The sequence below is a fragment of the Nothobranchius furzeri genome, chromosome 12 (assembly GCF_043380555.1).
Source record: "Nothobranchius furzeri strain GRZ-AD chromosome 12, NfurGRZ-RIMD1, whole genome shotgun sequence".
NCBI classification, from domain to species: Eukaryota; Metazoa; Chordata; class Actinopteri; order Cyprinodontiformes; family Nothobranchiidae; genus Nothobranchius; species Nothobranchius furzeri.
This window is the reverse complement of record NC_091752.1, coordinates 2328293-2354032: the sequence shown is the minus strand read 5'-3', so window position 1 is coordinate 2354032 and position 25740 is coordinate 2328293. Positions and strand designations below refer to the sequence as shown.

The window sequence follows — 25740 nt, the reverse complement described above, 5'->3', positions numbered from 1 at the left end:
TGATGTCCTCACAGTGTGTGGCAGCATCCACAGAGGACTTGTTTTTGAACGAGTTCCCATGACTCACAACTGAATTTAGATTTGAAAGAGGAAGAAACCGCCGTTTAAATGTGCATTTAAAGAGCAAGTCACCCCCAAATCACATTTTTTTTGCTGATAAACTATATAAAGGAGTGTCTAATCGTGCTACAGACACGTGTAGTCAATAATTTGGCAGTTCAGTGCATCTTAGTTAAAATTCAAGTATTCTGCCTAAAACTGTCAGTGTTGCGCCGTCGTGAGGGAAAAACTCTGCTCTGTATTTGAATTTAAATCTGCCACCGCTATTGGCTAAGAGGTATGCTATGATGTCATCTGGTACATTATGATGTCATAATGCCGTTGTGAGCCTGTGTGTGTGTATTTGTTAGCGGCTCCGCCCTCTCGGTCTGCCAAGCAACAGCATTTGTTGCATTTTTCAAACATGAAGTGGGAGTGAAGTAAGTTTCTTGTAGGGGGTGACTTGCTCTTTAAGAAAAAAAGAAGGAAAAAAGATCTCTTATTCTCCGTGGGCATGTTAAAAAATAAGCAGTGGTGCTTTTTTAGCTTTACTCATGTTTTTCTTTTTGAAAGTTGTCATGTTTTCAGCAAGAAACCCTCAGTTTGTTGCAACAGCAAGTGCACAAACTACATTTTAAGGTGCACTGGCTGTTTTCCGTAGACAGAGGAGTGACCTTAGGGTCCTTTGGCTCCTGAAGGTTAAGAAAAGCAAATTCAATTTTATTTTATTTATGAAGCACCTTCCACAACCTTGTCAGAAGCCCAATGTGCTTAACACCATCATAAATCACGATGAAAACAAAACAAATATCAAAAGATCAAAAAACAGTAAAAAAAAAAAAAAAAGACGCGACAAATGAAAGCTATCACAAAAAACGGTGAAAGCTGAAGATAATCAAATAAAAAGATGAAGATAAGAACAAATTAAAAACAGCTTCATTCAAGTGTGGCGCATTGGGAGGACACTGGGTTCTTTGTAGAGTTCCTTGAATTGCTTGTTTTGCACCAAGGTTTAGCTTAGCGCCGGACTTCAATAGTTCATTGTTATTGTGATATCGGTGCGTTCAGTATCAATACTGCAAACGACTGCTTGGACTCAAACAAACTCATGTTCTGAATTATAATAAGTCAGAAAGCGGTGAGAGAGGAGAAAGCAAAATGTAGATTTACTACAGGGATTCCCAAAGTGTGGTGCGCGCACCCCCGGGGGTGCGCGAGCTGCCGCTAGGGGGTGCGCGAGATGAAAAGTGTAATGGCTGCGGAGCTCAGAGAAGTCTGTCAGGTGTCACCATTAGCGTAGCCAGAAACTCATTTGTGGGTGGGCCAAAGAAAAAGTAAGTGGGCCCAATAAATGTAATTGAAAACAAGTATATTTTACTTGTGTGTGTGTGTGTGTCCTCCGCATGTGCCCTAGCTTCATAATAACAATGCGCCGAGCTTCAGCACTCTGGCCTGCGCACGCCGATATGTTCCGTATTTGATCATTTTAACGGTGTTGGAGGAATCTGAAGGTGGCGAGTCATTCTGGCAGATTGTAATTAACACCTGTCTCATGCAGGTGTTCTGACATTGTAAACCTCACACGCGCTGAAGATCTGAAGTTTAGAGTGCGTCTGTCAGAGGTCAGACGCGTTCCGGAACCACGGCTCACGGGTGCACAAGTGAGCACATCTGGGCTGGGCAGAAGTCATTTTACAACGTTGGTTTAAATAGCGCCAATAACGAGACACAGTGACTTAAACGCTGCAAGTTGTGAAGCGCGTTCCCTCCGCGAGACGCATCACCAAGCGGAAAGTGAATGCGTCAAGCATAAACCAAGCTTCGTGGAGCTGTGCTGCGCGCACACACACACACACACACACACACAGAGATTCAATAAGTGCACGCTGCGCAAACTCCGGCGCGCCAGACTGATACCGTCAGACTGAAGGCAGAAATGAGCGCTGCCTCCTCTGTGATAAAAACTTTTAAGAGGTTTTATATCAACATTTTTCATTCCAGGTCAAATTAAGATATTAGCTTCTATTTTGGGATGATGTATTAAAGTCGGGTCCGCTCCAGCCAGTGACTCCGAACCTGCAGCATGTTGTTCCAGTCCGCGTGGCAGCGGATCGCAGATTCAGCCACACCATAAAACAGCAATAAGTCGGTCTGAGGCAAAAGTGAACCTCATGGCTAAAGCTTTTCCCCTATAGACATTTGATTACGCACAAGTAGGTGATCAGCTCAGGTTTACGCAGAGCAGAAGGAAGGAGAGCGCTCTGGCCGCACAGATTAAACGTTCCTACTTTAAGAAAACCGTTAAATTGCATTGTTTATGTGCTACCTGGGCACTCTAAATATTTATTTAAAATTAAATCAAAGGAAATTGTAATGGTATCGAATGTTTATTAATTACTATTTAAAAAATGAAAGTGATGGGGAAAAAGGTCGATCATATTTTTTTTAACCCTGTCTGTTTAGCTTGACGTCTGATATCTATCTATCTATTTATCTATCTATCTATCTATCTATCTATCTATCTATCTATCTATCTATCTATCTATCTATCTATCTATCTATCTATCTATCTATCTATATATATATATATATATAGCCATGCCGTGATGTGTGTGTGTGTGGGGGGGGGGGGGGGTGCGTCGACATGGTCGGGACATAGAAGGGGGTGCGCGGCTAAATAAGTTTGGGAACCACTGATTTACTACAACTGATGCATAAATGATCACTTTTAGAAATGCATCTGAACAAACAGCAGATCTGCAACGAGGCGTGTGTTTATGACGTGGTCAACATGTGTATCTGCTAGAACTTTGCTGTGGAGATATAAAGAACAGGTCAGTGGAGTGATAATGGCGAGAGGGTTGGGTTTCCATCCTGAGTGACCCAGGATCGGTTGTTTTATTTGACACATTCAGGGTTCTCCTTAACCCTTATTACCTTATTTTCCGGACTATAAGCCGCTACTTTTCCCCCACGCTTTGAACCACGCGGCTTACCATGAGGTGCGGCTTTAGTCCACCAGAAAGGATGGATGCTGGAAAGTCTAATGAAGGAATGGTTAAAGGAGCGCTACGGAAAGCACCCAGGAGGGGTTTTTCACAGTAAAACGGCGCCGCTTGTTTTCCCAGCTTCACCCGGGATGATGACACGGACATCGCCACAGAAAAGGTGCGTGACGAAGCTCTTCTGAGGCTGCTCAACTCCGACACTGAAGAAGAAGATGACTTCAGTGGTTTCAGAGCGCAGGAGGACGATGAACAAACTAATCAGTAACTTTTCTGTTTTGTCTGATACTGATCAGTTCAGTTACGTTCAGTTAGACTACGTCTTCTATCCAGTAGATATCTGCGGCTTTAAGCCAGGTGCGGCTTATATTGAGGTGCGCTCTATAGTCCGGAAATTACGGTACAAATAGTTTTTTTAAATGATCGGTTACTCTGAATGTGAAAATAGTATTCCATCCCTGTTTCCTGCATTTCCTTCGAACAGAAAACACACGGTGAAACTCTAGAGTTAGTCAAGCCTGACAGATTCACGTCACACTGTCCTTGATCTCGACTCGCGACAGTTCAGCATCCAGGAAACAGCAGAGCACATTTTGACGAGTAGAAGCTAACCGTTAGCATTAGCACCACACAGCAGAACTCCTCCAGGCTTGTTTTATGTGTGGAGATAAAACATCAACGTTGCAGAGCAAATGGGGTCAGCGGTGGAGTGGCGTTGCTGTCAGCCAATCGCATGTCTACGTCGAGGTGTCCAAATATCGGGAAGTAAGAATCCAAATCATCATTTGAAGCTCAACTTTGATTTGGCTCACTTTTAGTTCCCGAAACAGGTGCACTGGAGGATTTTCTCTCCAGCGTGTGACACGAAACGTATAACTAGAGATCACTGCCAATGTTTTAAATAAGCGTGGAGGCAGTAGCGGCGGGGGTTTAGAGGAGCCACGCGGGATGCTTGAGCTGACAGAGCGACAAGTTTGGTCATTCTCCTTTTTTTGGTGGTGCAACAAGAAAGTGAAAATAAAAAAATGGACATGTTATTCTTCATATTTTTTATTAATTTTATAATTTTTGGGTAAAAAAATTCCGCCAATTGGAGAAACAAAAGGTTGCGTGGCTAGACTGCTTAAAACTAGAAAAAACATCATGTTAGATTTATTGGCTGGTTTTTAGCGTTCTAGCCAAGCAACTGCTGCTTACCTCATTAAATCAAAGTAAGCACGTATAATCTGTCGGCGTTGGTGTTGTAGTGGTGTTTTTACATCAAAACATTCAGGCAGTCCGCAGGGAATTCTCTGGGTGCTTGTTTGTTGTTAATAAAAGGTTTTCATCCTTGTATTGGTTTAAGTTGGGAAGGAAAGTAAAGCATAACAGTTTGCAGGCATCTAGTTAATGACCAGGTGAGCTCTTCACTATAGAAGTGTTGAATCACAGGAAAGAGCTGTTGATTTTATTAACATCCTGTTACCTGCAGGAGGCCTCAGAGACTCACCGTGCTGCGCCTCCCTCTGCTCCAGCTCCTGCCTGAGCTGCTGCCGCTGCTCCTTCATCCCGGCCAGCTCCTGGCTGCTCCCTGAGCTGAGGCTGTGCAGCCTCTTGGCCAAAGCCTCCAGCCGGTCCCGCTCCAGGTACACCGCCTTCATCTCAGCCTTCAGCTCCTTGGCGCTGCTGAAGTCATTACCTGCGCCGGTGCACCACAGGAGGGCATTACACTCTCACCGCCTATTAATGAGCTTCTTGAGCATTAATGGGGTAATCAAGCAAGGCTAATGGTGAGCGATTCGAGCAAATGGGGTAAATGAAAGGATGCGTAATGTAGCAGGGAGGTTTTGGAGGTAAAGCTCAGTGGAAAGTTACCAGAGATGGCTGCCAGTTTGGCTTCATGCAGCGCCAAAAGCTGCGTGTCGGTCTCGCTGACTTTTCTCCTCAGGCTGCTGCCCAGCCTCTGACTCATGACCACCTGGGGATAAAGAGGAGAAGAAGATGCAGAGGAGTGAGATGGGGAGGGTGGTAACTAGCAAAACCTTTGCACAGGCATGGATCCCACATGATGCACTGCTCATTTCCTCGTCTGCCTTCATTTTCTATCTGAAACTCATTCTTTGACGACCTTACAGGTTTATCTGCATTTCAGCGTCTGTTCTGCTCTGAATGCACAGCCGAGAATCATCTCTCCTCATCAAAAACCTCTAGAGATGACACAAAAGGCTTATTTTCATATAATATATGGACTATTAGAAAGTCAGAGCAGGTTTTTGGGATGAGAAGCTGCCGCTCAGAGCAGAATTTATGGAGTTTTTTTAAAGATCCGATCCATCCACTCTGCTCCTAAGCATACACACTTTTAGCTGCATTCACATAAAATCCTCGTTTCTTTTGAAGAATTGTTTTCACACCTCAAAGATACCTAGAAGTGGATCTTCTTATGCATTTATTCCTCTTCTGGAATCTGACACAGTTCTGCACATGGTTGTCAAATAGATTGGTATTTCACAGGCAGAACATCTCCAGGGAGGCTTTTTTTTCTCTTTCCTCCCACAGAAATAAAGCAAAACAGGCTTGAAATTTTTGACTTCATGCAAGAAGCTCTGTGGAGCACTTTCTGCCGTCTGTAGAAATTCTGACACCGACGATTTCATTTCCAAACATCAGGCTTTGTCAATTTTGCAAAAGCGGAGAGAATGAGAGTCACTTTCATGCCGGGAATCGTTCCGTCACAGCAAGTGTGCCGTTTTCCACATGGTGGGTATTTCATTTAAGAACCAAACTTTTCATTCCTAACATAACAATGGAAACTCTTGCGACTGGTGGAAGTGCGAACGTTGCTTTGAAGTGCAGCAAACCGGTGGTTTGATGATGGGTTTCTAAAGGACACGTGACCTCTCATACCTGCTGTTTGTAAACTGCAATTTCTTACACTTTTTTGCCTTTTTTTTTCCAGCTGCAGAAGCTTTATTAGCATAAAAGGGGAACGTCCAATCCCTGTGGAGCAAATGAGAGTAAACAAAAACACACCATACTGACCAGACTTCTATTTTTACTTTATTATGTACTTCCTCTACTCAAAAGAAAAAATCTGACAGCTTTATCTTTAACATCCCTATTTCACTTGGGAAAAAAAAGCTGTTCAAAATGGCACATCCTGCTGCTTCTGACTCCAGCACGCAGCGGTGAAGAGATCACTGCTTTGTCAAATCAAAAAAGATCACAAGAATGCAGACTGACATTTAGTTTGCATTTTGAGCACTCCGACAGTGGCACTTACTGTCTGCTCTGACTATTAGGCTTTCATACACATTCAGTCACTGTGGGCAAGCAGCGAGGAGGCTGAGCGGTTAAGGAAACAAATCAGGTGAGAGGAGCAGGGGCTTACTTTAGCTGTAGCTTCCTTGATGGACAGGTTTAACACCTGCTCCTCCTCCTGCAGTCTGCAAAACAGGCAGAAAATGTTCAAAACAGAAGAAATAATCATTAATTCATTAGAGTCAATCAAACAGTTGTTTAAAAGCAAGAGAAAATCAGAATCAGAATCAGAATAAGCTTTATTGCCAGCGCTCCAGCGACCCAGTGCATAGGAACTTGAGTCCGCAAACACAACCTGACCAAGGTTAAACAGACGCACATGTAGACAGAAACAGGTACAGGCAGTCACGAGAGCAGCCAGAATGGCGCTCATTTCATTAGATGGAAAGGGTGTTGCATGAGGATAATTGGGGTAAGGTAAAAAAAAAAGGCATAAAAGAGTTAGACCCAGCGGGGAGTAGCTCTATTATACAAAAAAAAACTCCTCAACATAGAAGCACGAACATCACAGTTACAAAACGTCAGAGTCCGATGGGGAGGCGGGGTTGGGCGGGATCCTGAATCCTCCAACGGGAGCTGCCATTATGGCGCTCAGTCAGCTGCAGTCAAACAGGTGGGAGGGAGGGATGAGGGACAGAGAGCACATTGAGTTTCCTGCAGGTTGCTGACCTCGAAGCAGAAGTCACAATCTGAAGGCGGGGGGGGGGGGGGAACGGTCGGGACACAGCATCTGTCAGCATTCCTCCTTTCGTGGGGGAGTGTTGAGCAGCCTTGAGAGGCTGCCTTGGCGTCAGATAAGGATAAACAAGACTTTGTTTAGGGCAGGCAGAGATCATTTTCCTCTCTGCCTTGGAGTCTATAAGGGGTCATTCATGTCCACCAGTGAAGCCAGTTATACGTTCTAAACATCCCCACACCGTCCGGCGACCCAAAAAAGGTTTTTGTGTCATGTTCTGTGTCCCTGTGGTCCCCAGCCCCCTCCTGGTTCCCCTCATGTGTCCCCTAATCTTCTATGCCCCCCTTTTGGTCCCCAGCTTCTTCGGGTTTCCCTTTAGTCACTTCATTTATCCTTAGTTAATTTATCTTTAGTCTTTGTTCTACAGTGTTTAAAGTTCAGGTTATTTTAGTTAGCCTGGCCTGCCAGACTCGTCCTCTGTTTAATTCTCTCACAGGCAGAGAGGCACTTGAGGGGCGGGACTAGGCAGCTCAAAAGTAACCAATCAGAAAAAAGACGGAAATCCCGACTGTACCGCACGATGCGGTAGACTTCTTATTGTAGTAAAAAAATAGCGTCTGGCAACGGCGCAAAGATCTTTTATTTTTTAGAACAAATGCTTTTAGCGTTTCTGCTTGTGTTTTTAAAGACATCTGAGTCATTTATAACAGAGGAAAGAGTCGCAGCGAACTCCGCCGCCGTCTTCGCTGTTTATGACAAACTGAGCACCGCCGTGTGTGACGTCCGCGACGCTGTAGTTTTTTTAGCTGTAGTCAAAAATGGAGTCTGGCGACAGCACAAGCGTCTTTGTTTAGAAGAAAGGCTTTTAGCGCTTCTACTTGTGGTTTTAAAGACGTGTTCAAGTCATTTAGAACAGAGGAACGGGCCGCAGCGAACTCCACTTCAGTCACCATGTTTATGACAAAGTCGGCGTTGAGGTGTGTGACGTACGCTACTCAGCGCTGATTGGCTCGGTTAGAATTCTCAGGGGGCGGGGTTATTTGAATAGGAGAGTTCCCAGACTCTTTCTCTGTGCAGAGTTAAACAGAGGAGGAGTCTGGCAGGCCAGGCTATATTTTAGTAGCTTTGGTTTAGGATTTAGATATGGTTTTCTCCCCTGCTTGTTTCTGCTTCTTCCCTCAGTTCATTAGTTTCACCTGTTCCCAATTCCCCACGCACCTGCTCCTCATCTCCTATCGCCCAGCCCTGTGTATATAACCCTGTCTGTGTCTTAGTGTTTGTCGGTCCATTGCCTTTGTAGCGTAGTTGATCTACATAACTAGAATTTAACGCTGTTTGCTATTCAGCTTTGCTAAATTCTGAGAAAGATCAAACGAATTGGCAAATGAAACTTACCGTATATTTTATATACACATATATATATATATATATATATATATATATATATATATATTATATATATATATATTATTATATATATACACGGATATTTATATAATCGATAGAAGTTCATACACCAACTGGCTTGGTCTATTTTAAATCAAAAGACTAATATTTAATTTAAGAGATTTAAATTAATAGCAAAAGTTTATTTATTAATTCAGAAGATTTAAAGAGTTGTCAGCGTTGTTTTGTCTGTCTCGAGTATTCTCCTGTCCTCGCTCATGAGTGACCTTCTGTTTTGCCTTTTTGTCAGCGTTTTTGCCTTTGGATTTTTGTCCAGCCTCCTTTAATAAAAGGACTATTTTCTTAAACCTCTTCTGCCTCGAGTCGTTCTGGCGTTCTGCCTTTTGGGTCCTAACCTCCTCCTGCCCCTAAAGAGACTTTACCAACATTCACACCAAAAAAGGAACCGCAGCATCGTAAAAGTGCTACCTAATAGAAGCTGCCAGTCAATTTTTTTTCTTCCCACACTTTAGCGTCAGAGTTTGCAAACACATTTTCACACCCAGAAACAGACTGTATGTAGCCCTTGCTGTTTGTGTAGCATCTGAATGTTAACAGGAAGTAGCAGCTGCTAGCTTGCGTATTGAATTTAAATAAGTGAAAGTAGGTTTCTGTGGAATGATTATGAATTCATTCCTAACCTGATGTAGATAAATGCCTTTAATGTTGTAGTAACTAGTTAGAAATACAGTTAGATACAGACAGTAGTGATCTGGGGGAAATCTTGATCTGTAATCGACTAGTTTTGTCTCCACCACCAGTTTCTCTCGTTTTAGTAAATCCTCTCGATGGAACTTGATCTGCCATATAAATGTTTGGTATAAACATACATATATGTTTATACCAAAAAAATAACTGGAGTCTATAGAAATCTGAATAGAAGGATTTTTTCTGATGGTGTTTGATATGCGCCATGGATCTCACATATGATGTCCGTGATTTTTAAAGACACCTTCGATGTTGAACAAGTTGAAAATTTTGAGCAATTTTAAACAATTTTTTCTAGAAAATTTAAGTTTTTGTCATTTTTCCTAAATATTTTAGCGGTGGGTGTCTTTAGAGCCCGGCGGCAGCAGAGAAATGTTTTAGTTAAGTCGCCCGATTGACTCATCCAACACGATTTCTTTAAATGTCAAGGGCAAAGGTCGCATCAGTGATGTTATTGCTGCATATGTACATAAACATGCCAACAGGACAAACCAGGAAGGTCACATTAAACAGTGACAGAGACATAAATTAATTAGAGGATGGGAAGATGGAGCATTAAATCCATTAGACACGACACAGTCACCTTGAGACAGTCCCAGGCCTCTCGCATAACAAAAGTCACTGTGTGCTCTTCAAACTGATGCTTAAAAAGAGTCCGTCCCTGTCCCTCTGTGAGAGCACCCTCCTCATTTTTTGGAGATTCCTCTAATCAAAAGGTAATTTCTTTCATTTAGAGCTTTAAAATTGCCTTAACTTGAAAAAGAAGAGCTTGGACAGAGAAATGAAACACAATCATGACGATCGCAGATGTGAAGCAGCAGATTCAATCACAAGTCCTCGTTTCAATCAGCAGCAAATATAAACGTGTTCCGGTCGAGGTGAGAGGGAGTCAGGTATCAAATTATTCCACCGATGGCGGGTCACGCCGCCAGAACGCGATAGTACAATCTACATGTCTTTCTAACGAGTGTCAAGACAGAGGGGGCTTTCTGCAGGGCCGCGATCCAAGCTATTAACTTCAGAGGATACGATGCAAAGTAATCATTAGTATGTGAGTGAAATGATTAAAATTCAGAGCAGGTAGATGCAGGTGTGAGCCACGAAGGTGCTGGGGGGACGCTCTCAGAAAACACACCAATTCATACAATCTCACCGAGCCTGGAAAATAAACACTTTTCCCTTCAGTCAGCAGTTACATTTCTGTAGATTTTTTCCATTTTAATTGTGTTTATAGCAAAGAAATGAAGCCAGATAACGCAAAATAGAAAAAACAGCACCCATCTTCAGTCAAGAACATTTTATCTGTCAGGAAGAAAGGTTATTGAGCATTGAAATAAAATGTGATGATGAACATCTGCAGGGCTTCTCTCCGATTCGAAGACAAAGAAAAATCCCACAGATGCGTCATCCTCCAGATAAGAAAGTCCTCACTCAGAGAAAATCTGGTGTGTGGTCAGCATTTATAGCTCTTTAGCAGCCCCACCTGGACACTACAGGTACTGCATGTGAACCCATGGAATAAATGATGAAATAGTAATAATACTAATACTATTAGTATTAGTATTATTAGTATTATTACTATTATTATTATTACCATTATTGTTATAGATTGGCGCATTTTCTAGTTATTTGACTATAAATACAATTATTTAAAGTTTTTTTTCTCATTTTATTCTGTTCAATCAAGCTCTATTGTTTTTTTTTTTACTTGACTCTAATTTTTCATTTAATCAGAGCTCTTTTTTTCATTCAACCAATATTTGTGAATATTTTTAAACGAAATTCTTTCGAAAAAGTCGTTATCATGACAATCATAAAAGAACAAAAACTAAAAAGGCAGATTTTAAAGTTAAAAATAAACTATTAGTCCTTGTTTTGATGCACCCGCTAACAACTGAGAGGACAGGAGGGCGAGTCTGACCTGAGCGTGGAGGGTGGAGGGCAGACGGAGATCCGGGCTCTGTTTTCAGATGTGATGAGGTCCTGCAGGGTTCTGCTCATGTCTCGAAGCTGAGCCATGGTACAGCTCCGCAGCACGGAGCTCTCCAGCTCCTTCGCCTCCAGCTGCTGCTCCTCCAGCTGGATCTGCTGCTCCAGGTATCGACTGTGCTCCTTCAGCTCTGCAAGCCTCTGCTGCAGCTCTGAGATTTGCCCCTGAAGACAAAGTTTACAACGGTCATTTTCATCCATTCACTTTAGACGTTTTTGTTCCTTCTCAGATATTCATGCATGTTTATCACATTTTTTAATGTTAGATCTTTAGACTTTGGGAATCTTCTTCATTCCTTGAGTCAGAGTTGAACAGAAGGGAGATTTCCAACTGAAAATACTTTATTCTAGTTTCAAATTTTGGAACTGAATGGATTTTCCTCGTGCATTTTTTCATTTATGCTGATGACTTTGTGTTGATGCTAAAGAAAACTGTGACATTCGGGGAAGTTCCTTCCAGGGTCTAAATAAAACCTCTTTTCTGGTCACTAAGTTGGATGATTCTTATTCCACAAACCTGGAAAACATACCATCACCTTTTTAAAGGAGAATTTTTCTTCTATCGTTTAATTTTGTTGAGTCTGTGGCTGAAAGTGTTTCTATTACCAGGAACTCCTGCTGTGGAGGTTTCCAGCTCCTTCAGCGTGACCTTTAACCTTTAGCACCTCTGCAATAAATACTCTGACTTTTCAGAAACCTGCCCTATTGTGGTAGCTTTGTTTTTGTGTTATGTTCAATGATTTTCTGTAATAAAGGTTCCAAAAGATATTTTTTTCTGATTTCACGATAACTTTAATAGAGAATAAAAACATAAAAGAGTAAGAAAAACAAAAACAATACAATTAATCTTTATTGGCCCTTTAGCAGGGAAATTCAGTGTGTCAGTAAAGTCTTGGAATATAACCCAAATATAGAAAAAGTCTAATAAGTGGGGAAATCCACATGTTAACTTCATCTATTCAACAGATATCCATAACAAATATGTTAGAAATCATAAATAATGACCTGGGGCCTCGATTATCAAGCTAGCTTACGCACAAAACGGGGTCGGAAAACTGCGTAAGCAACTTTCCACGCAAACTTTGGGATTTACGAAAGAAAACTTAGCGGAAAAATGTGAACAGCTATAAGTTGCCTAAGGACCTGGCTTACACACATGCTGGACATGGAGAGCACCTGCAGTGCTGCTGCTGAGAAGATACAATTATGAAATCCTGCAGCATCATCACTTGTACTGCTTCGTATTCACACAGAACAAGACCCCCCCCCACACACACACACACACACACACACAAACATGCATGCACACACACGCACACACACACACACGCACACAAACACACACACGCATACACACACGCACACGCACACTCACAAAGACTAGTAATGTGTCTATAGTTCTATTGTGATGTCTTAGTAAATATTCTATTTGGTGAAAGATAAACTTTATTGTATTTATCCTAGTGGAATTCACAACATTGACGGCTTCGGCAACGCTGTGCCACTCCGTGGATTTATGTTTATGTTTATTTTTATGTATTTAGCAGACGCTTTTGTCCAAAGCGACTTACAAGTGATAATCGGCATTTTGCCCTTGAGGCTAACAACAACAATAACAAATTGGCATCAGTCATGGAGAGGAGGGAACAAGGAGTGGACAGTAGAGAGGGGGGACGGGTGCAGGGAAGGTGCTAGTTTAGAAGATGCTCTCTGAAGAGCAGGGTCTTCAGGAGTTTCTTGAAAATAGAAAAGGAAGCTGCAGTTCTGGTAGTGTTAGGAAGGTCATTCCACATTTGTGGAACGATGCATGAGAAGAGTCTGGATTGTCCTGAGCGTGGTGTAGGCACTGCTAGCCGACCATCCTGTGATGACCGGAGCGGCCGGGCCGAGACGTAAGCCTTTGCAAGAGGATTCAGGTAGATGGGAGCCGTACCGTCTCGGACGTTGTATGCCAGTGTTAGCAATTTGAATTTGATGCGTGCTGCTAGCGGTAGCCAGTGGAGCTCAATGAACAGAGGGGTGACGTGTGCTCTTTTTGGCTGGTTGAAGACCAGACGCGCCGCTGCGTTCTGGACCATTTGAAGAGGTTTCACAGTACAGCCTGGAAGACCAGTTAGATGAGCGTTGCAGTAATCGAGGCAGGAGATGACAGTAGATTGCACCAGGAGCTGGGTGGCATGTTGTGTTGGGTACGGTCTGATCTTTCGTATGTTGTACAGCGCAAAGCGGCATGAACGAGCAACAGAGGCAACATGATCTTTAAAGGCCAGGTGTTCATCAATCACAACACCCAGATTTGGAACTGCCTTTGAAGGAGCCAGCGATAGGAAGTCATTCTGGATTGAGATATTGTGCTGTATGGATGGTTTTGCTGGCATGACAAGTAGTTCAGTTTTAGAGAGGTTGAGTTGGAGATGGTGGGATTTCATCCATTTTGAGATGTCAGAGAGACAGTTTGATATTCGTGCAGAGACAGTGTGGTCGTCCGGTGGAAATGACAGATAGAGCTGGGTGTCGTCTGCATAGCAGTGGTAGGAGAAGCCATGTGATCGAATGATCTCACCCAGTGAGGTGGTGTATATGGCAAAGAGAAGAGGTCCTAGTACAGAGCCCTGGGGGACTCCTGTGGCAAGGTGGTGCACGGTAGAGGACTGTCCAAGCCAAGATACGCTGAATGATCGTCCTGTGAGGTAAGATTCAAACCAGGCGTGTGCTTTCTCTGTGATGCCCATGCTAGAGAGTGCGGACAAAAGGAAGCCATGGTTGGCAAATGCAGCCCATAAGTCGAGCAGGATAAGCGCTGAGGATTTGCCAGTCGCTCTAGCTTCTTTTAAGGATTCAGTCACTGCTAACAGAGCAGTTTCAATGGAGTGGCCCTTTTTGAACCCAGACTGGTAAGGGTCAAGCAGACAGTTTTGTGAGAGGTATTCTGTGATCTGCTTGAAAGCCGCCCTTTCAATGATTTTGGACAGAAAAGGGAGGAGCGAGATAGGTCGGTAGTTCTCCACATGATTTGGAGGAAGAGATGTTTTTTAAGCAGCGGTTTAACCTGAGCATGCTTGAGAGAGGTGGGAAATGTACCGGATGTCAGTGAAGCGTTGATCACATGTGTGACTGCTGCGGCTGCTGTAGGAGCAATAGCTTGGAGCAGCTTAGTCGGAATGGGGTCCAGTGGGCATGTAGTAGGGCGGCTGCACGTGAGAAGCTTGGACACACAGTTCTCAGTGACAGGGGAAAAAGAGGAAAATGAAGCAGTAGAGCTTGGGATGGTTGGGCTGGAAGGAGATTGTGGTAGTGAATGTTCAGGAGTGGCCAGCTGAGTAAACTGTTTTCTTATCGCTGCCACTTTGTCAGTGAAGAATGAGGCAAAGGTGTCAGCTGATAGATTGTTGGTAGGAAGTGGAGACGGAGGGGTGAGCAGAGTTTTGAATGTTGAAAATAGTTTCTGAGAGTCAGTAGAGCTGAGAATGTTGTCAGTGTAGAAAGCTTTCTTTGCATCAGTGATGCTGGCAGAGAATGAAGACGGTAATTTCTGAAATTTCAATAGATCACCAGGATCTCTTGTTTTGCGCCATTTCCGTTCCGCAGCTCTAAGATTGGTGCGTAGAGCCCGGAGGGTATCATTTAGCCAAGGGTGCGACTGAGAGGATCTAGCAGGTCTAGTGGCTAAAGGGCACAAGTTGTTAAGACAAGAGCAGAGTGTGGAGCAGAGTGACTCGGTGGCTTCATTCACTTCATAAGCAGAGAATGTGCTGGGAGATGGAAGAGTGGAGGCAACAAGAGAGGAGAAGTAGTTGGGTGCCAGATTGCGGAAGTTGCGGCGGAATGAGATAATTGGGGAGGAAGCAGTGGACCTCCCTTGTAGAGTCGTGCTGAAATGGATGAAGTAATGATCGGAAAGATGCAGCGGTGTGACAGAGATTGTGTCTATGGCACAGTTTCTGGAGAAAATGAGGTCAAGTGCTTTTCCAGCTTTGTGAGTTGGAGGGCTTTGTACTAGTTTTAAATCAAATGATGACATTAGTGACAGGAAGCCTGATGAGCTGGGATTGTCCAGGTGAATATTCATGTCTCCAAGGACCACTGTGGGACAGTCGTGCTCAGGAATGGAGGAGAGCAGGGTGTCGAGTTCATCAAGAAATTCTCTGAGTTGACCTGGTTGTCGATATATGACAACAAAAAAGATTTTTTTCGGTACAGTCACCTGGATGGCATGGTATTCAAAGGAGTTGTACTTAGCGATTGGTAGCAACTGACTATATATCCATTTATTGGAAATTAACATGCCCGTTCCACCACCTCGGCCAGATGCACGAGAAGTGTGGGTGAAAGTGTGGTTAACTGACAGAGCAGATGGGGTAGCATTGTCACATGGTTTGATCCAGGCCTCAGTGAGAGCCAGTGCATCAAGTGATGCACTGGCTCTCACTGATTTTCTCTTATTTGTTTTGCAAAAGCACTTCCTTTCATTTCTCCACCTCACCCACAGGTACCTCAACTTCTGCTTCCTTGATCTGCCTCGATCTACGGTCGCCATGTCATTGGCGGAGCACTGCAACAGCCGGCTTATGTATACGCATGAGGTCCACAAGGCACTTTGCATTGACTATTTATGGCAGTAAGTGGGCGTGGTGAGGGCGGGATGTGACTAAAAAGCAGCGGAGAACCTTTCTAGATAGTTTCTGATTTATGAAGCGGAGATTGCGTGCAGCTGTGTGTCCTCCATGTTTGATAGATCACACACCTGATGGGTGTAAGTACATTTTTTTGCTGAGCGTAAGTACGGTTTTAGTAAGGATTCTACGCCATGTTTGATAAATGAGACCCCTGAAACGGATAAAAAGTGAGTTTTATTTACCTCAACCAGCCGTTTCTCTTGGATCAGATGATCCCGCTGCTGCAGCAGGTCGGACTGCTCCCCTGTGTCTGGTTCTGCCCTGTAAAATAACACAATTTAGCTCATGTTATCAATTATTCTAATATCTTTTTCAAACATTCTCACTTCAATTAAATGGAATGGAGGTGTGTGTTGTGGATCTTATGATAATTAAACTCATTATTTAATAACAGCAGAGCAGGGGGGGTTCCATGGGGTGTCCAGGGTGGGCCAGTGCTACCCTGACAGCACACCTGGACCCCCTTTGGCCACCCTACTCAGGGCATTTATCTGAAATTGATAAGAGATGCTAAGTTAAATATTTTCGTGTTGTCACGGAGACAAAACGTGTCAGATTATTTTGTTTAATTTTAAATGAATTGAAAGCTGTTGCATCTTAAACAACTGTAACCTATCGCGTTTATTATATTGTTGTAATTAAAAGCTGAAATTTGAAATACGTAAAGGCATGTTTGTTGTGTTGTCTGACAAAGGTGTTTCAGCTGCATCCAACCTGCCCCCCGCCTAATGTCAGTCTAGGACCGCCCCTGCAGCACAGCAACACAAGCTTATTTCAGGATGCTCTCTGGAGGGACCCCACCTGCTTTCCTTCCTGTTGCTGGAGCTATTTCTGACCGTTTTCCCTTAAAGCTCCACGCAACAATACAATACCTACTGCGAAAACGTTATAACAACAAATACATGGATATTTCACTTTTTACCATTTCATTTTCGTACATATTTTATTTTACTGCATAAATATTCAACCTGAAAGCCTCAGCTGAGAAACAGGAACCCTCTTGCTGTGAGATGCATGTGGTGTGGTTGAATTACTGACTTGCGCTGACTGCAGTCATTCCTCTGGATGGCGCCGTGCACCACCTGTCTGAGCCTCTCCAGGAACAAAGCCACGCTGGGCTGTCTGGAGGGTAAACCAAGCTTCAGGGCTCCACGCTCTCTACACAGCTCCTCCAGTTTCTTCCCAAAGCGCTCAGCTAAAATAAAACACACACACACACACACACATTGATTGGTACACAAAGCACAAACAGATATTTTACTGTTGTAATCTGCAATCTCTCACATCTGTCGGAAAACAAAGAGTAAATAAATCTGAAGTTCATTTTTACCAAAAAGCAAACTGTAAATTTGATCAGTTGTGCTGTTCTGACCCAGACGTTGCAGCAGATGTATCTGATGTAACTGTTTATGTCACGAGGATCGAGAAATAGGTCACAACACTTTTGAAAATAAACTTCCCTTTGGTCTGGAAGGGAAGCATTTGGGTCAAGCAGAGACGTAAATATCTGAACAGAGAATTGAACTGGATGGTTGTGATGTTTAGTTTAAACAATAAAAACATAAGATGCATAAAATGATCAATTCTAGGGATGCACCGATACCGATATTGGTATCGGTATAAGTTGACCGATACCAGGAACCGATACCAATGCAGTTGCTTGAAAGTGGCTTCGCTGTAACTTGTCATTTCTGTTCACCTAATATATTCGTTTAGTGATCATTTCTATTGATACATTTATTTTTATATATAGAATATTTTATATTTTATTAATTTCATTGCATTTTTTGTGTGGTAAAGTATCGGTATTGGTAATCGGTGAGTACTCAGATCCAAGTATCAGTATCCGTTTGGAAAACTGTGGTATTGTTGCATCCCTAATAAATTCTGTTAATATTTGCATAAAATAAATGTATAAAGAGGCTTAAAATTAAAAGACGAACACTTCCCAAAGTAAAAGGAAGTAGGACAAAATTCCAAAAAGATTCTGCCAAAACTCTGATCCCACATGGCAGTTAGATTCAGTTACTAAGACGGTCTGATAATAGGATTAACTTTCCCAGTTCTGGTTAAAAAACAAACAAAAAAAATACAATTGGGACCTATGTCTGATTTCAATCCTTCTCAGTGTTTACTCAAACCTAAAGAGCTGAAAATATTTCTAACAGTAAAATAACTATTGCATCTGTGTTGTTATTTATATACACATCAGTTACAGAGAAAATATGGAATTAATAACTATTTCATTGTTTCTGATTTCTAGGCTTCATCTCAAACTGTGATGCTAACTTTGGGAGGTGCTGCTCTTGACCTTTATTATGATCAGAAATAGTCATTAAAAATGTTTTTTCAGTGAACCACGCCTTTAATAGTCATGATACACAAACATATACAACCTCTGACTTGCTGACAGCAGAGATGGGAAACAAGTCTTCTCCATGCCGTGATTTTCTTCTGCTCAGCAACCGAACAAGGTTGTTTCGCTGTGCTGATTAAAATCACCTGGTTTAGTTGCCGAACTGAAGAAAAACACGGCATGGAGATGACTTGTTGCTCCCACAACGATTGATGACACAAATCTTACTTTATTAACCCTCCCACTGTCCTAGTGGGTGTGGCCCCGCGGGGTCACACCCACTAGGACAGTGGGAGGGTTATCAAAACTCAGAATAAAATAAAAACACAACTTGGGTGTTTTATCTCCACCAATAACACAAACCTGAAGGTGTTATTTTTTGTTGTGGAGCTTCTAATGCTAATGGTTAGCTTCTACTAGCCAAAACGCGCTCTGCTCTCTCTATGGGCGGTCCCAATCAGAGGTAGGCGGGGACTATGAATACTAGTTTTCCCTGTGACGTAGAAGAGCCAGGCTTTGTTTCTGACCAGACCGTTTTTTCATTCATTTGAAATCTACGGATAATGCAGGTGATGTGGGTTAAAGACAAAAGTTTTCATTCGGCACGCATGCGACCCTCTGAGGGAGGGAGGGATCGACAGTTCTACTCATTACTAGTTTAAAGTTTACCTGCATCGTAATCGTCGTCCAGAATGGCTTTCTGCTGCAGTCGCTGCAGCTTTAACATCATGGACTCAATCTTTGAGAAGAAAAGGTACACACCGTTATGATTATTATAATCAGATCACTAAAGCTTCACATTATAGTTATGATGCATTCCCCAAATGTGTGACTGTGTTTATTATCTAAGCATGAATGAAATCTGCGTCTGAACAGCATGAGCACAGAGATCTACTGAACGTGTATACACACTGTCTGCATTGTTTGCTGCCTCTATATTAGGCTATGTCAGTAAATATTTGCTCTGTTTGTGAGCCACCGCCAGCAGAAGCCAAATTCCTTGTGTGTCTTTCACACTCGGCTCAAAAAAAGTCTGATTCTGACAACAGAACTCTGAGGTTAAAAGGTTGGGGTTAACCCAGATTAAGATTTATGTCTGTAAATGAGTAATCTAATTAAGAGTCACTAACAACCAGAGCCAAATTCATTATGAGTGCTTCACATTTGGTCTGTTGAACCGATCCTAAATCTGATTCTGGATTTAATTCTAACTTTTATTTGCATTCAGATTTGATTTTGTTACTAATTCTGATTCTGATTTAAAGTCTGATTATAATCCCAATACCAGTTTCAATTCTAAAACTGATTCTGATTCTTATTTGGAATATTTGTCTCCTTGCTGAGGAGGTCAATTCTGATTCAAAATCTGATCCTAATCCTGATTCTGGTTCAGATCCTGATTCCAATGAAGACAATAATCTTGATTCTGATCCAGATTAAAGTTTGGATCCTGATTCTGATTCAGATCCTGATTCAAATTAAGATAATAATCCTGATTCTGATCCAAATTAAAGTTCAGATCCTAATTCTGATTCTGATCTCGACTCTTAATCAGATCTTGATTTTGATTCTGATTCCAAACCTGATTCTGATCTTGGTTGTGATTCAGATCCAGATTCTGATTAAGATAATAATCTTGATTCTGATCCAGATTAAAGTTTGGATCCTGACTCTGATCCTGATTCTGATCTTGGTTGTGATTCAGATCCAGATTCTGATTAAGATAATAATCTTGATTCTGATCCAAATTAAAGTTCAGATCCTAATTCTGATCTCGACTTTTATTCAGATCTTGATTTTGATTCTGATTCCAAACCTGATTCTGATCTTGGTTGTGATTCAGATCCTGATTCGAATTAAGATAATAATCTTGATTCTGTTAACTGATCTGATTCTGATCCTGATTTTGATCTGATTAAAAAATCAGATCCTGATCATTATTTTGATTCAGATTCTGCTCTGAACTGATCCTGGTTTTGATCCCACTTCTGATCTTCATTACTGGCCACCTATATGATTGCTAACTCTGTAGCATGAAATGTGTGAATCAAAGAGACACGATGAGTGTCACCCACCTTGGTGTAGGTGCGGTTGCTTTGGAGGCAGTCCTGGAGCACGCCCTCGTACTTCTTCACCAGGGTGTCCCAGCCCTGCTCCGAGGCAGGAGTGGCGCTTTCATAGCCGGAGGTGACAGAAGAGGCGGACGCGGTATCTGAGTCCACCGACAGAGAGGAAGTGACTTCTACATCAGGAGGCTGGAACTCACAGTCAGGAAGATGGTACATGAACCTCTCGCCTGATGAAGTCTCCTCCTTCTCTCCCCGGCTGGCTCCAGATGGAGGGACAGGAGTCGACTGTTTGTGCTCCATGAGGAAAGTGTTTGTCTTTGTTGCTGTGTGGTTTGGTGTTCTGGACGGTAGATTTAATGGTTCTGCTTTCTGAACAGGTGCAGCATTTGTGTCGGTCCTCTGGCCGGAGCTGAGAGACTGTTGGATGAAGCTGAAACTGGAGTTAAAGGAGTCCTCTGGAGAGGACTGACGAGCAGGACTCGAACTTAACCTGAGTTCTTTCTGTGGGAGTGAGGACTGAGCTGGACGGGTCAAAGTACTCTGAACAGAACCAGAGGGACGGGGACGGCTGACGGAACTAAGAAAGTTCCTACTAGTCAGTGTGGGTTTACCGCCTCGCAACTGGTTCGTTAAAAACGCTTTGAGAGGAGGGGTTTGACTCAGCTGCTGACGTCCAGATTCACCATTCCTAATGGGAGTGATGCGCTCCTCCTCATCTTCCTCTTCCTCCTCCTCCTGGCCATGAACAGTGACCTGCAGTCTGGACTGGTCTCCTCTCATGTAGCCTGGCCTTCGGTGCAGCCTCTTACGTCCAGAGCTGCCAGCTGTCCCTGACGCTTTGCCACCTGTTGATGCAGAGATTAACCATTAATCTGGAGACGCGGTCGCGAGGAAAAGGTGTGAGCTCATCGAGCTGCTGGGATCAACGGAGCGATTACAGTCTGCAGCAGAAAAATGTACAATATTACACAAATAAATCTGCTTGGTCCCAAGCCCACCACCCTTAGAGCTAGCTCACTAACTGGACAGAAAAAGTCATGCAGCTGTGTGACTTTTCCCATAGTTCTGCTCCAGCTGTTGGGAAATACCAAACCTCCCAGTAACGTCTCGCTGTGAAAAACGTTTTCAACTCTTTAAATGTGTTTGTCTTCTGCTCAGGACAATAAGACTGCTCTGGTGCAAAACACAACCGAGACAAATTTTACACCAACTGGAAAAAGGTTTATGAAGAAAAATGTGCATCAAATGAGATTTGTTTTGTTGGAAAGATTCACAAAGAATCTGTGTGATGATGTTCAAGGTTATGGATACTAATAGATACCGGACATTTAAAACATATGAACTGATGGACTTGCCCAGACGGTGTATATTTTTATTTATTTATTTTTTGATAAAAAGGACAAAAATTAGTTAATCTGCTAAAATATAAACATTTTTTTTATTAATTGTGATTTTTAATTTAATTTAATTTAATTTAATAAAAATACCAACCTGTGCAAAACCTTTTGGATTTGGTCGATACAATAAACAATAAAAAATATTTGTTTGTTATAAAAATAAGAGATTTTGAGCAAAATAACTAATATTTCAGCAAATAAATCTTTCTTTATTTATTTTATTTTTTTATTTATTATTTTTTATTTATTTATTGCTCTTATCCTATCTCAGTTTCTGTGAAACTCTTCAGTTTAAACATCTGGCTCATATTTAAGGAAACTTTGAGTTGTTTTTCCAGACTTTTGTTTATTTAACCAAAGGTACCACTGGGAAGAGAAGGTTAAAGAGGCACTAGCAACAAAAAGATTAGGATCACTTGGAAATGTATTTGTTTTCATGCAATTAACAACTTTGTTCATTTGACATAAATAATCTGATGTATTTGTGTCATTTATCAGTCCTCTGCACCAATACATTAGTTAAACACTTCTAAAGCTGATTATTAAAAATATTTATTTTTTTTTTTCAAATGCTTTGCACAGCTGGAAACCTCTGTAGTAAATCCAAGAATAGCTTTCTCCCATAATTTCAATAGCATCATCAGTTTTTTGTTTTTTTTTTTAATGGAAAACAAGAGAAAGAACAGCGAAGCCGTTTACAAGAAGGGACACAGCAGACTGCACATCTTGAGGATGCTTAGGTCCTTCAATGTCTGTAGCAAGATGCTGCAGATCTTCTACAAGTCTGTTGTTGAGAGTGTAATCTCTTCAGCCATCGTCTGTTGGGGTAGCAGCATCAGAAGCAGGGACCTGAAAAGGCTCAACAGCCTAATAAAAAAGGCTGCTTCTGTTCTGGGGACGACTGTGGAACCGCTGGAGGAGATCATGCAAAGAAGGATTCTCCAGAGAATCAAGAAAATGATGGACAACCCTGAGCATCCTCTTCACAAGACTGTCCGACAACGGAAGAGTGTCTTCAGTCAGAGGCTTCTTCAGTTTGGCTGCAACACTGACCGCTACTGGAGATCCTTCCTGCCAACAGCCATTGTAATATACAACAACTCTTTGATGACTTGATTATTCTTTTTATTCTGAGCAACTACAGCAATCAGTTTCCCTCTGGGATTAATAAAGTATTTTTGAATTGAATTTGAATTGAATTGAAGACAATTTCTGATTTAAAGACATATTACGACCATAGTAGTTCTACGGCTGATTCAAGACATGTTCATGAACTTTTTTGCGCAAAATTCCTCTCATAAAGTGATTTAGATCTTCTTAGTCCCTACACCCCCAGCAGGTCCCTGAGGTCCAGTGATCAAAGCCTACTGGTTGTGCAGCACCAGGCTAAAGACCAAAGGTGACAGATCATCTGCTGCTGTGGCCCCCAGACCCTGGACCTCTCTCCCCCTGAGCCTGAGATCGGTGGACTCAGTGGTCTCCTTTAAAAAGCAGCTGGAAACTCACTTGTTCAGGCTTTGGTGTGACCTTCATCACCCTCTCCTTATTTTGTTCTTATGCCGCCTTTCCCAAGATCCACTGATTTCCCTCTTTCCCATTCATTTTCTCTGTCCCTTTCCTTACGTTTGTATTTTCTCCTTTTAAACATATTCTTAGTCATTTTTGAAATCTTTTATACTTAAATTTGTTTGGATTTTGGGATTTTTATCCTGAGAGCTGCTAAATAAAAGATGGTTTTCTTTCTTTCTTTCGATTTCAGAAGTTTTATTCTTAACATTTTCAGTACCTTCCAGAAGGAGCTGTTTCAGGGCTCTGTCACTTTAAGAAAACAAGCTGGAGCTGGCCACGCACCCCCATCCCCCACTCAGGCTGCTATCAGCTGAGGAACTCCGATATCTGGGAGGGGCTTGCAACTCAGCTTGTGACATCACAAACTTGGAACTTTTTGAAACAGATTGTTTTAACTCCTAAAAACAAACACTGACAGAAAACAGATCAATGTTTTTTCATATTTGGAGTGTTTGTAGTGGCAATTGGTGGATCTTTGTTGACATCTTTTGTCATCTTTGTGCACATGTGCGAGTAGGGATGGGTACTGAATTGGGTACTTTTTAAGGTACCGACCGAATTCCACAGTACCGACCGAGCACCGATTCACGTCATTTCAAACGGTGCCTCGTTTCGGTACCCGTCCTTCATAACGAGAACTTACCAAGACAGCTGCGCATGCGCAAGAGCGTTATGTCGTCGGTCCCTGCGAGCCAGTTGTAAACAGAGCAGCATGGTAGAAAGAACGCACGCTAAAGCTTGGGTCCACTTCACTAAATGTGATGGGTAACTGGGTGATGATGAAACCAGCGACAACGATCTAAGTGAGACATCCTCATCTTAATCTGCTCCGGTAGGTAAATATAATGTTTACGATAACGTTAGCTTGATTTGTTAGCTTCCGTTTCACTAATGGTGCATTCGCTTTCTCCTCGGAACTCCGAATTTCCGACTAGAAGAACATGAACGCGCTCTAAAGTTTGGCTTCACTTCACTAAATGCGACGGGTGATTGGGTGAAGATGAAACCAGCGACAACGATCTAAGTGTGAGGCATCATCGTTTTAATCTGCTCCAGCAGCTAAATAAACTGTTTAAGATAACGTTAGCTTGATATGGTAGCTTCCATTGCCACCGTTGTTATCAGCTAATGTGCGTTCGCTTTCTCCTCGGAAATTCTAACTTCCCAGTAGGAAAAATCAAATGAAAAAAGATGGCAAAAGGAATGAAGATACACAGTAAATTTAGTTCACAGTAAAGATGTTTGCTTCAGTTTAATTATCAGCTTATAAAACTACAAGGATGATGTTAAAATACAAACAGTTGAATGTTATTTATCGTGATATTTATCAAATATGGTTATATATTGAGAAAAATATATATTTAATTCTAAAAGAGAATTAAAATATTAAACACTCAAAAGTATCGAAAATTGGTACCGTTAAGTACCGGATCAATTCAAATGTCAAAGGTACCCATCCCTATGTGCGAGTAGCTGGGTGTCAAAAACAAACCGCTATCAATATGCCATGCACACTTTTAAGAGAGTTTCCAGACAAAATCTCAGATATATAAACACTTCAACGTCTAAAGACAAGAGGAGGTTTAGAGAGAAGCTTAAAATCTGTAATGAAGAGATAAATTAAAGTTATTAATGAGCTCTGGGATGACGGAAAACGTCGGTTCGATTCGCCAGTGTTTTGTCACAAATCTGCATGGTGGCGCAGTAGTTAGCACTGCTGCCTCGCAGCACGAAGGTCGCAGGTTCAAAACTCGCCTTTCTGCGTGGAGTTGCGTGTTCTCCCCATGCATGCGTGGGTTTTCTCCGGGTACTCTGGTTTCCCCCACAGATCACAACACGCCCTATAGGTTATAAATTGTGAGTCGCTTTGGGTAAAAGCGTCTGCTAAGCACATAAACATAAACATAAACATAAATCTGCTGGGGCGACATTTATTCCTATTCAACAGATAGCTCTGGACCCTTCTCTCATGACAAAGACTTTTGTAGAGGGGTAAATATTGTTGCTTTTAAGCTTAATATATTACCTTTACTTATGACCAATAAGAGTTGATATTCTATATAAATATAGAATGTCAACTCTTATTGGTCTCTGGATGTTTAATCAGAAGATTCTAGGATTCTTTGCTTTTCCCAGGGATCAATCACACTTCGTATCAATTCAGACAGTCAGGTTTATAAAAGATAAGAATTTATTTTCTAAACAAATGAAAACAAGACAAGTTAACCAAGGCTACTGTGATTGATGAATTTAAAAGGATGGGATGTGATGTGTGGTGATTTAATGGTGTGTGTTTATCAGAACTTTGTATGCAGAAGAACTGAGTTCTGGGTGTGAAAAGGAATTTGGTTTACATTAAGCTAAGTTGGTTCTTATCAAAACCACATCAGACACAATCTGTGCGTCTACCTCACCATTTCTTTGGAGACCCTCTTTGCAGATTCGGAGGTCAGGGAGGTCGGATGACCACTGGGCACCGAGGTTTGGTAGATTAACCGCAACACCGACTC

At 42.1% G+C, this 25740-nt stretch overlaps 1 protein-coding gene across 4 annotated transcripts in view; it reads right to left on the bottom strand.

Annotated features, from left to right (window-relative positions):
- disc1 (DISC1 scaffold protein) overlaps positions 1-25740 on the bottom strand; it is an 86612-nt gene that overhangs the window by 45832 nt on the left and 15040 nt on the right. For all 4 annotated transcript variants that reach the window (XR_008565636.2, XM_054749831.2, XM_015943947.3 and 1 more), the window contains exons 2-9: positions 20271-21109; positions 18865-18934; positions 16878-17034; positions 16022-16100; positions 11096-11328; positions 6415-6469; positions 4899-5001; positions 4534-4722 (exon numbers count right to left, since the gene is read on the bottom strand). Coding sequence is in view for 3 of the 4 variants with exons in the window: in XM_054749831.2 (XP_054605806.2) it covers positions 4534-4722; positions 4899-5001; positions 6415-6469; positions 11096-11328; positions 16022-16100; positions 16878-17034; positions 18865-18934; positions 20271-21109 (1725 nt within the window). In the remaining variant the exon portion in view is untranslated. The remainder of the gene's footprint in view (positions 1-4533; positions 4723-4898; positions 5002-6414; positions 6470-11095; positions 11329-16021; positions 16101-16877; positions 17035-18864; positions 18935-20270; positions 21110-25740) is intronic.